This window comes from Parus major, unplaced genomic scaffold (assembly GCF_001522545.3).
Source record: "Parus major isolate Abel unplaced genomic scaffold, Parus_major1.1 Scaffold246, whole genome shotgun sequence".
Lineage (NCBI taxonomy): Eukaryota > Metazoa > Chordata > Aves > Passeriformes > Paridae > Parus > Parus major.
The window spans coordinates 319,297-331,017 of NW_015379264.1; the positions used below are offsets into that span (position 1 = coordinate 319,297).

At 44.6% G+C, this 11,721-nt stretch overlaps 1 protein-coding gene across 4 annotated transcripts in view; it reads left to right on the forward strand.

The window, feature by feature from the left end:
* Window positions 1-556: 556 nt before the first annotated feature.
* The window catches only part of LOC107198630 (regulator of G protein signaling 18), a 15,519-nt gene continuing 4,354 nt past the window's right edge, over window positions 557-11,721 (forward strand). Inside the window, exons 1-5 of one of the 4 annotated variants that reach the window (XM_015615738.2) lie at window positions 557-828; window positions 1,493-1,594; window positions 4,606-4,667; window positions 5,692-5,858; window positions 7,681-9,924. In XM_015615738.2, the coding sequence (XP_015471224.1) occupies window positions 710-828; window positions 1,493-1,594; window positions 4,606-4,667; window positions 5,692-5,858; window positions 7,681-7,917 (687 nt within the window). In that variant the 5' untranslated portion in view covers window positions 557-709 and the 3' untranslated portion in view covers window positions 7,918-9,924. The other 3 variants (XM_015615739.2, XM_015615740.2, XM_033511470.1) reach the window with 3 other exon arrangements.

Consider the following 11,721-nt stretch of genomic DNA (forward strand, 5'->3'; position numbering starts at 1 on the left):
TGCTCGCTGTTTTGGGAGGTGTCACTGGCACCAGGGCTGGTTCCAGGAGCCCTGGGCACGTTTGGGAGCCCAGAGCAGCCCCAGCAGCCCAGCCCTGCCGAGCTGCAGAGTCACTTCCCCAAGTGACAGGGACACAGGCAGAGCTGTCCTCGGAGCCTGCAGGGCACTGCCACCTCCTGCCACCTCCTGCTACCTCCTGCCATCTCCTGCCACCTCCTGCCATCTCCTGCCATCTCCTGTCACCTCCTGCCACCTCCTGCCACCTCCTGCCATCTCCTGCCACCTCCTGCCATCTCCTGCCATCTCCTGTCACCTCCTGCCACCTCCTGCCATCTCCTGCCATCTCCTGCCACCTCCTGCCACCTCCTGTCACCTTCTGCCACCTCCTGCCACCTTCTCCCACCTCCTGCCACCTTCTCCCACCTCCTGCCACCTCCTGCTACCCCCTCCCACCTTCTCCCACCTTCTGCCACCTCCCGCCACCTTCTCCCACCTCCTGCCACCTCCTGTCACCTCCTGTCACCTCCTGCCACCTCCTGCCACCTCCTGCCACCTCCTGTCACCTCCTGCCACCTCCTGCCACCTCCTGCCACCTCCTGCAACCTCCTGCCACCTCCTGTCACCTGCTCTGGGCACAGGGCTGGCCAGGGCAGCATGTGAGAGCCCCAGGCAGCCAAGGGAGCCTCACCACGGGCAGTTCCAGAGGAGGATGCAGAACCCACTGCTTTTATTCCCCCAGCTCAACCTTGCTGCTTCTGAGGATAAAACCCATTACAGAGCCATGGGATCAGCAGCTCGGGAGGAGCCTCAGGAGACAAACAAACCTGGGTGAGTGCTCAGCTCCTGCACCCTCTGCTCACCTGGAACATCTTCAGCATCGCTTTGGGGCTGAATTTGGGGCACAGCTCGTTTCATTGTTGACATATGTGTGAGAACTCATCAACTGCAATCCCAGAAATGATATGTGTAAAATATTAACTCTTCTTAAAGAGTCATCTCAAAGAGCTCTTGTTTTTTTGAGGACAAGAAACAAATCAAATTAATGATCTAAAAATACTAAGAAAGAGAGGTTGCAAGCAGTTCTGAGAAATGCTTCTCTAAAGCCTGAATGTGATCCAGGAAAGCTTTCTTCACAAATTTCAGATGACAGGAAGTAAAACTTCCTTTTTGCTTTGTGAAACATTAAAAGTAGAAGACACTGAGCCAACTGTTTATGTTCTCTAATGGCAAGTTTGGCCTCTTTGTCTTTAAAATAAATGAAAAGGATGCTGGAAATGAAAGGATTTCCATTTTTCTTTGCCAGTGCTTCATATGTAAATTTGTGCTAAGCTATGAAGAAAAAACCATTAATGTGAATAATATATGTAGGAGAAGTGACACCAACATTACTGAAAGTGAAAATGGGGAGATTTGTAACACAGAAGTGGAGAATGCTGAGGAGGGAAAAACTTTCTATGATGTTTCTTGAACATCTGCTCCAATTCTGTTTTAGAGCTAAGCAGAAGAGGAACAGGCTGAGCCTGCTGCTGCAGAGACCTGAGGTCCATGGGGGTGATCACCTTGGCAGGCCTGGAAGTCTGACAAAAGCAGTGAGGTAAACCTTGTGAAAGATTGGGGCAGGCTGGGGATTCCTTCTGAGGACAGCTGGTGACTCAGGGTGTTTCCTGTACCCTGGGGGTGAGTTCTGGGGCACAGGAACACCTTGAAAAGTGACCAGAGCTCCCCAGGCATGCAAACACTACAGAATCACCTGGTGGGCATCAAAGCAATCTCCCACACCACTGGTGCCCACACACCTGCAGAGGGGTTTAAACCTGGTGCCAGCAGCCTTGGGGGGACTCCAGTGACTCCACAGAGCAAAAATCAACTCAGAAGTGCAGCTTGCAGGAAAATCCTACAGCTCCATGCAAAGCAGGTGTTCCAGAGACTTCTGTGATGTCCAAATGCCAAAGGTGTGCTGAACACTGAATGCACAGCTCTTCAGTAACTGCAATAATGGGTTGAATACTCTGTCTCCAAAGTCCACAGACTCTGGTAGGATTTACCACAGAGATGCAGGGTACACTCCCAGTTTACTGACTTCCATAAGAGTTTAATCCCTCACTTCAGTGGAGGGCCAAGATCTCATTGATACATTGAGATTTGCATTTGTAGGTCCTGCCTGAGAGGAAGGACTGGGTACAATTCTGCAATGCTGTGGCCTAAAAAATGTCCTGGTCCTTGTTTTCCACCCAGACCCCCCCAGAACCCCTCAGTGCTTGCCACAGCCTTTTGTCTCGTTCAGCAGGTCCTGTTTTGGGACCAAGCTGCCTGCTTTGACCAAAGCTGCTTCTCCAAGCCCTCCTGAATAACGAGAGGTGGCAGAGGTCACCCAAGGGCCCAAACTCTGCTCCCAGAACCCATGGAACAGTGCTGGGAGGGGATATCTAAACACCCCCAGGCTGTGTTTCCTGCTCTTCTTCTAAACACCCCCAGGCTGTGTTTCCTGCTCTTCTTCTGCAATATCCTGGTTGCAGACAAGTGAAACCATCCTAAGATTGCATCTGTAAGGAGAAGGCAGAGCTGCCTGCATGCAGACAGGGCTGGCTCCTGCACCCCAGCTATTTCATACAAATTGAAATTAAATTTAATACAAACTACAGCCATTCACTGCATTCTCACAGTCTGCCAGACACTTTCAGAGCAGAAACAATGAATTTGAAGAATTTGCCCCTTTTAACAGAGCATCACTTCCTCACCCAGCCAGCTGCCTTTTACCTTGTTCCTCTCAGCTGGTGCCTGACTGACAGAGATTTCACTGCTCTTGTATGGAAGAGAAACTTGTAGATTTTTGCTGGTCTTTATATTTGGATTAAAGTAGCAATTATATTTTTCAAAAATGGAAAAAAAAACTAAACAAACCAAACCAAACCAAACTAAAAAAATTTACTCTTTTTCAAATAACAAAGTGAGATAATAGTTTGATGTTTATTAAGTGATTTACTTAGCTTTTATGATTTCCATTTTTCCAACAGAGCTACTAAAATAAGTAGAATTTAATGAAACACTGCAGATGGAAATTGGGGTGATGGTACAAAAGTTAATTGAAAGTTAATTTCTAGTTTAGGTGTTTGTCCATTAGTTTAAATTCGTTTGTTCTGATGTTTAGGAAGTGGCCAAGCTGACCAAATCTTGGTTTGTTTGTTGTTGTACAAGCTCAGTGCAGCACTCGGGGTCTGTGAGGCTCCGGGGCTGCTGCAGATTCTGAAGGAAAAACACAAATTCACAGTAGAAGTTTCCAAACCCAGCAAAGATCCTCTCCAGCATCCCATGCCTCTGAGCATGTGGTCTGAAGTCACAGGCTTTATCTTTCACTACGACCAAAATCATTTCTGTAGGTGCAGGAGCCTGCAGCTGACAGAGCTCACTGCACTTTTGGTAATTCTCAAAACCAAAGAACTCTGCAAGGGAGGGAGGTTTCATTTTGTCTGAATTTCCTTTCTCCAGCATTTGTTTCTCTCCTCACAAAGTGTTTTCCTCTCTCTAGTGAAAGTTTTCATTCCTGCAAGCAATGACTTCAGCTATGGAAGGTGTGACACCTATTAAAATTAAAATTAAAATAAATAAATAAAAATCTCCTCCTTTCGAGTTTTGTGCAAACTCAGGATCATTACTGGCTTAAATTCCTTCCCAAAGAGATTGGAATTTCCTTTCATCTGAACTTCATGTGCCTACAGGTTTTGCCAAGGGAGCCCAAACTCTGTAAATTAGGCATCAGGACAGCAAGCCTTGCTGAGGAAGTGGGATCATATTCCAGAAACATTCAGTCCATAAGAACTTGATCTGACCAACTAATCCTGGACCAGTCCCTGACTGACACTTTCAGTGTCCTGTGGTTTGCCTTGGAATGAAAATGGTTGTAAATATTCACATCCACAAAGCAACTGATCATTTTTTTCCTTTCTCTGCTGTTTCCGTGAAGTGAAACACGTGCAGCCTGTCATACTTGATGAATATGGAGAGTTTTATAAATGAGGCACAGAATAACACAGCATTTGAAATGTTTGTGGTAAACAAACCAGACTACACGTGCTATTGCCCTGCAAGACTGACACCTAAACTATCTCACTACAGTTTTGTCTTCAGGATATAGAATGATGCATATTTCATTAAAAGCAGAATGTTGTAACAGCCTCAGAGTGAGAGTATTGAAAACCACATCTCTGTGCCAGAATCTCAAGTGTAAACAGCTGACAAGAGCTGCTTCCCTTAGGACTCTCACCATGTTACATGGTCTCAATTCCCTTAAAGATTCCTAGGACAGCACAAGTGCCACAGCAGAAAGGCTCTGCTCTGATGGTTTTATAGAAAGAGGAAACAAGTATAACTCTGCTGGAAAGAATGCCAGGAAAGAGTTAAAGCAGATGTTCCTGAAGTCCCTAAAAGAATGATCTCCCTTGGTGCTCTCCCTTCTCTCCCAGATTTGCCCTAAAGCAGGACACACAATCCAATGAAAGGCTTTGTGAACAGCCCTGAGCCACAGTGGTAAGAGATGATTTGTGTTACACAGCTCCCAAATGCACAGTCTGAGCAATTCTTCCAAACTCCTTTCTGTCTCTCACGCAGTGTGTCTCCTGAGGAAGCACTGAAATGGGGAGAGTCTTTTGACAAACTGCTTTCTGAGAAAGGTCAGTAGCTTTTCCTGTCTCCATGCAGACTGGTAGGATGGAAAATGGATGGGAGAGGATGGAAAATTCTAAAATCCAGTTATGCCCTCAACTAGAAGTGGCAGTTACCTAAACTCTGTATGATGGGTCATTTATAGCAGCAGGTATTTCCTGCTCCCCTTGTCTTCCTATGCTACAGTTTGCTGTCAGCTTGTGAAAACAGCTTAAAATTATTTTTGAGTTTGGTGTTTTATTGAACAAAGAAATACAGCAGACAGCAAAGAGCCTCTTCAGTAACCAGGAGCATTTAATCTGAATATTGCTCAAATACTCCTGACTGCATATGTTCCATGTAGTTAAGAAAATACCTTGTCACTCCTGACAGAGTTTGTTTCCAAGCCAGTGATGGATCCAAGCTGATTTGATCCAAGATCATCTGAGAGGCCCTGCTGCTCCATAATTATCAAATGCACATTTGCTCCTGCCTTCCTTTTGGGGGGCACCGTGTGTTTCAGCTGCAGGGCTGGACACTGTGTGCTTTTCAAACCTGTTCCCTGAGCAGCTCACATCCTCACAACTGCATTTCTTCCACAGATGAAGTGTGCTTGGGAAAGAAAATATCCTCAGCATAGCAACAGCAGGATAAAGTAAATGACAGAGATGCTGAAAGCCATCCATTTGAAATTGCTGCTGAAGAATAGTTTGCTTATGAGCAAAGATCCAAAGAGTCTTTTGATCAACCTAAATTGATATTCAGCTGGAATAAAGCCCACCATTTCCACATATAAATACAAGTTTTGCTTAATGTTTTTTTCTAAATTTATGAAACCTTAGTAACATTTTTTTACCGATGCTGTGAATTCTGTGATGAGTTGCAGGATCATAATGAAGAAACTGCATTTATTTTAAAACATTTATGTATTCTAAGACAATTATCTGTAAGGTGGTATTATCCCAAGGGAGCAAAACATATTTTACTACTTTGAAGGAGTAACTGTCTGAGAAGGATATATTCTTTAATGCAATTTAACTTTCCCTTTTGCAGCTGGGCTGGATGCCTTCACAAAGTTTCTGAAAACGGAGTTCAGTGAGGAGAACATTGAGTTCTGGATAGCCTGCGAGGATTACAAGAAAATCAAAAGTGCACAAGAACTTCTGCCAAAAGCCAAGACCATTTTTGAAACATTCATAGAGAAAGATGCTCCAAAAGAGGTAAAGACCTTCCTCATTATACACAGGGTCTGATTGGCACAACTGCAGCAGGTGAAATCTGCTTTTAAGAAGTGTGTGCCCACAAGCGGCCTCAAGAGCTAATCCTGCAGTCCCCTGACATAAGAGGAATTCGATAAAAGTCAGAGCTCTGGCAGGAGGATGGATTTGCACTTCTTGGCTCCCTCTCCCTTTTCCACCCCTCCACCTCCAATTGTTTGTCCTTGGTACGTCACTGTCAGCACAAAACAATGCTGGTACCACAATCCCCACCAACACCAAGGCCTTCTGTTAGAATTCTAAGAAAGAAAAAAAGTTTTCATATTTCCAACTTTGTCATTTTTCTGAAGTGTGTTAGAAATGATTCATAAATGGACAAAAGAAATATTTTTTTGCCTGCCCTAAGGAGGAGATGAACAGGTTGGGAGATTATCAACTTTTCAGTGAAATCACAAGCAGCCTCTTGAATAGGTTTTTTTGGACTTTCAGTTTCCTGTAATTCCATCACATCTGAGCAGATCAAATATGTCACTTGCCAATACCTGTATTTATTTTATTTGCCAGAATAGCAGAAGTTAAACACTAACTTCTGCTTCCTTGTGACGAGGGTGAAAAAGCTGTAATTCTCATTTTAGTGGAAGGATTGCAAAGTGGTGCAGTTTCCACCTGCAATTCCCACAGATTGTATCAGGATTCAGATCTGCTTTTCCCAGGAAATGCCCACTTTTAAGGACTTCTGTCCCTTTTCCTCCCTTCCCTGCTGTGTGCCTGTGTGGGGAAGCAGCTCTGGACAGGTAACAAGTGCTGTCAGTGCTGCTGCTGATGAGCAGGAGTCACACTCAGGCCAGGGAAGTCACAGAAACAACAATTTCTTTCTGTGCCACACCTGAGCCTGGTGCAGGCAGCACAGTGGGTGCTGTGGGTCACCCTGCACCCTTGGCTTTGGGCTGCCTTCCTGCCCTGGCTTCAGCTGAGACCACACAGCTCTGGAGCCTGCACCTCTTCTCTGACTCCTTGTCCAGCAGGACACTTTGAAACACAAATTTCTGAGCCTAGAGTTCGATAGGGTCTTAACATTTTGGATGAGTGGACCCTTCTCTGATCACTAATTGCCCTTCAGCTCTTAGATCGAGACTATTTGTTCCAACGAGTTGTATGGAAATGACAGGCACCTCTCAGGAGGGAAAAGGAAAACATTATAGAAGACACTTTTTGACAGGGTTAACAATTTTTTTATATATATTCTAGCTTATTTTTCAAAATACTGCGCTTGAATCAGTGCCTGTCATTCAATTAAAATTCTTATACCATTAATCCCAGGGTGAATGCAGCAGCACATGGAATAAATAGTCATTTGGAAATGCTTTTTTAATCTAAAGCCTCTAGAGACCCATTTAAATTTTTTAAAAATATTTATTAGAATTTTCTCACCTTCCTGCTACCCAAGCTACACAGAATCCAGGCATTTTAACTATTCCTTATTAATTCCCTCATTAGAACAAGTTCTGCTTTAATCCTTAAATGAGAGAGGGGAGAGCTGCAATAGTCGGGTGTCACAAAGCTGGGAAACTGCACGATACAGCCGTGGGCTGGAAAGTTACTTTTGATCAAATGTCAGTGTTTATCTCCTGGTTCACCAGTTCTGCAGGGTGCCAATGATACATTTGAGGAGATCTCCTGAGAGCCATGACTGGAGGCGAACGCACCAATTCCGTGATTCAATAACCCGTTGTGGGGGGACAAATAATAAAATAAAAAGAATAAAAATGAAGTGAAATAGGCAGGGCTCAGCAGCCGCGGCTGACGGGCCCTGCGTTGTGCCCAGCTGTCTGTTCCCCCGCTGCTGCAGGTGAACCTGGACTGGCACACGCGGGAGGTGACACGGGTGGCCGTGGGGGACCCGGGTCACGGCGCCTTCGAGGCCGCGCAGCGCCGCGTGTACGCGCTGATGGAGCAGGACAGCTACCGCCGCTTCCTCGGCTCCGCGGCCTACCTCGGCCTGCTGCGGGGCCATTCCCGCTCCTGCCGCCTGAAACACAGGCAGTTCCCTCCTGAAAAATGAACTCTAACTGCTATTACAGGTGTTATTACAGGCAAGCAAAAGAACCGGTGTTACAAGGCAGATGCACCCCTTACAGATGTTACAAATTGAGGTACAGGATGGAGTTTGGAAGATCACTGATGTCCCAAGACCAATACAGCCTTGAGATGGACAAAATTAGAATGGCTTCAGGCATTGGGTCTAACACCCAGTAATTATCAGACTAATTAGTAGATTTCCATAACACAACACTCAGTACACACACACAAACCTGTGAGGTTACCCAAAGGAAAACGAGGAAGAGGAGAAGCCTTCGCCAAAAGACCCCAAAAGAAGACTGGAGACCCCCTAAGAACAAGTGAGGCATGGGCCGTGAAGGAAAGGGACATAAAGTCAGAAAAATGGGAAATAGGAGGAAACTGTCAGGAAACATGAATGAATATGTGTAAGCACACAGTACATGAGTTTAGCTTGAGGTGTTTTGTTTTGTACCTGGGGCAGGGTGGGGAACCCCCTCCGTACCCCAGCTGGTTTTGCTTATGCTTTAATCATATTTAATTACTGGAAAATTATATATATAAATTGTAATTTTTTACTAAACTGTATTCTTTTACTAAACTGTATTCTTTTCTACCAAATTACTATTCAATTTACTAAATGGCATTCATTTTTAATTAAACTGTTATTAACTCCAGGGACCTAGTTGTCAGAATTCCAGTTTCATGTATGACAGGTGTAGGGGCTGATGGAGCAGGACAGCCCTGGAGCAGCGGGGAGAGCCCCAAACCCCAGCCCAGCGCCCGGGGAACGCGCTCAGCCCACCTCAGACCACTGCAGAACAACCTCTCTTCCCCAGAGGAGTGGGGGATGTGTCACCAAGCCTCAGAATGCAGAGTTTTCACACAGCTCTGATCAGATTTGTGGGGAAAATTCTGAATTTCCAGCTTAAAGATGTCCTGTAAAGTGGTGTTTGATGTTATCCAACTCCTACCCTGGGTCTCTACTGCTTAGGCCAGAGTTTCATCGCAGGCAGAATCTCTGTATCCAGTCTCTGCACATATTTATGTTTTTTGTAATATTTCCTACACTGAGCACAGAGAATTTGTGGTATTTTCTCATGCTGTAAAACACACAGGAACATGGTCAGGTATAATGCAAAGTTACACGAATTTTAACTAAAGACACCGCATAATTAAACCTGTAATTAAAATGTAGCCATTGCCTATTTTAAGAAGAACATTAAAATACCAATGTAATTTTTTGGGGGTACACTTTTCTTGTTCCACATGTCTGTTCTCTATTTTTAAGTTATGTTGTGTATATTAGCTTCGGCATCAAATACATGAATTCTAATTTTTTTGCAACTAAATGAGCAGCAACAAAGGGCCAAGAATGCTATTTTGACACAGTGTGTATCCTTAAATACCAGGCCATGCCAATGTATATATATATTTATATAAAATATTTCTACTTTTATCTATAAATAGTCATGGTACACCAACTTTGTTACTAAACTTTGTTTTATTTTTTTTTCTGCCTTTTATTTTGAAAATGTATCTGAAAATTAACAGTTCTTGGACTCAGGCAGAGCAACTTTCAGTTCCACTGGTCATTAATATCCTCTCTGTAGGCAACAGATGCAGAAGGAGAAATATTTTTATTTCTTTACCATCAAAGACAGACGTATTTCTCTGTAGTTGGCACACAGTCATTCTGTCCTCTTCATTCACAGTCTTGCTGCAGACATACCTTGGAGCCTGGGGCAGTTCTTAAAATCTCAAACATTGGTCCAGTTTAGGAAGCAGCTGCAGGATTTATCTGGAGCTATGACTCGTATATTCAGTTGCTGCTTGTGCAATTTAAGCTTTCTCCCTTTCTCCCCCTTTCTGTAAGTGCTGAAGGAGAAGAGGTGCAGCTCCTGAGGATGGGACTTTGTGTTCATGGTTAATTTGGGGTGTATGTGAACTGCTGGATCTGCAGGTTTCCCTCTCTGCTTTATTAACTGCCAATAAATCTGATCTGCCTAAAGAGTTGTCAGGATTTGATTTATCATCAGTACATTGATGAGGAAGAGGAGAGGACTTCACCCAGGGTTCAATTCTAGCTGTAATCACTGCCACAGTAATGGAATCCTTACTGTGCACAGAGATCCAAACTCTGGAGATGCTGCAGAGCCACAGTGACCCAGGAGCCACCTCCAAGCTCTTACCTTTACCTGGGGAGCAGAGAGGAAACACATTTGTGACGATGATCCTTGCTGGTTTATTCCTCATCCTCCCCTGACCTCAAAACACCAGGCACAGGCTCCTTCTGACAGTGAAATCAGGGCTGGGCACAGGGGTTTTTCATCCTGACAGTGAAACCAGGGCTGGGCACAGGGGTTTTTCTTTCTGACAGTGAAAGCAGGGCTGGGCACTGGGGTTTTTCTTTCTGACAGTGAAAGCAGGGCTGGGCACTGGGGTTTTTCTTTCTGACAGTGAAACCAGGGCTGGGCACTGGGGTTTTTCATCCTGACAGTGAAAGCAGGGCTGGGCACAGGGGTTTTTCACTGGCTCTCAGGTGCTGAAGGAGCTGCCCAAGGGAGCAGGGGGGTCTCTGGAACTGCTCAAGAGCCTCTGGCAGTGGTGCCTGGGCTTAGGGGTGACTGTGGATTCACCTCCAGCCCTGAGGATTCTGTGCTGAGGAGTCTCTAGCAGCACCAGCAGTGCCTGAATTCCAGTTCTCAGGCACTGAAAATGTGCATGTTCCTGTGCCATGGACGAGGAGCCCTGCTGGAAGAAGGGAACAGGTTGGAGAGCAGCCCCACCTGAGTGCTGGCACTGGGTTTGTTGCCACACAGACGTGAGACCTACAGCCTTGCAGCTAAATTCTGCCCTGGTGTGATTCTGTCCCTTCACATCAGTGGAGAATCCATATCTTGGGTGGATTGCCATGAAGGAAAAAAATGAAAAAATGACATATATTTAATACTGTTCCAAAATCCAACCAAATGACAAATGCAGTACCCTGAGTAAGACTTTTCCTTGTTGGCAAAAGCCCAGCTGTTTGTCAGAAGGGTCTGCAATGATAAACAGAAGTCAGCAGGTGCCCTTTATTTCATTTCACAGACACATGGAAAATTTTGCTTATCTCCAGGGAGGCCTTCCTCAAACCCATCAGTCTGTGGTACTGACAGTGCAAGTCCCTCTCATGAGTTTTATAATGAAAACAAACAAATAAGATATTCCTGGTAGCTATTTATGCATGTGTGTTTTCCAAAGATAATTATGAACTCTAGCTGAATTTGCAGCAGACTAGTGCCATGGGAACTACTGTAGAAAGAAAGTCAAGATAAACTCAGAGAAAGGAAAGCAAAGGACACAGAGATAAACCAAAATGGCATCATTATCTGGCAAAGGGGTTTTTTTTCCTAGAAGAGGCTCCCTTTAGTGAGAGAAAACGAGCACTCTGCTATTTAGTGTCGTGCTGCAGTCCTGGAGATGAGCTAGGCATGGCTTTAGCACAAGTCTGTGATCCTGGTCAGACTCAGCACTGGCCCTGCACAGATGGATTTACAGCACAAATCCTAGGGCAGGACCAGAGAACACAGTCAGGCTTCTCTGGTTTTGGCAGAGTCTGAACCACAGTTATGCAAATCCTCTTGTTGAGCTGCCTTAATGCAAATAATGCAAATACAAAGCCTGCTGGGCAAGTACTTCTATTGGAGATTGTTTCATGCAGCAGCTGTTTATATTTATATTTATATTTATATTTATATTTATATTTATATTTATATTTATATTTATATTTATATTTATATTTATATTTATATTTATATTTATATTT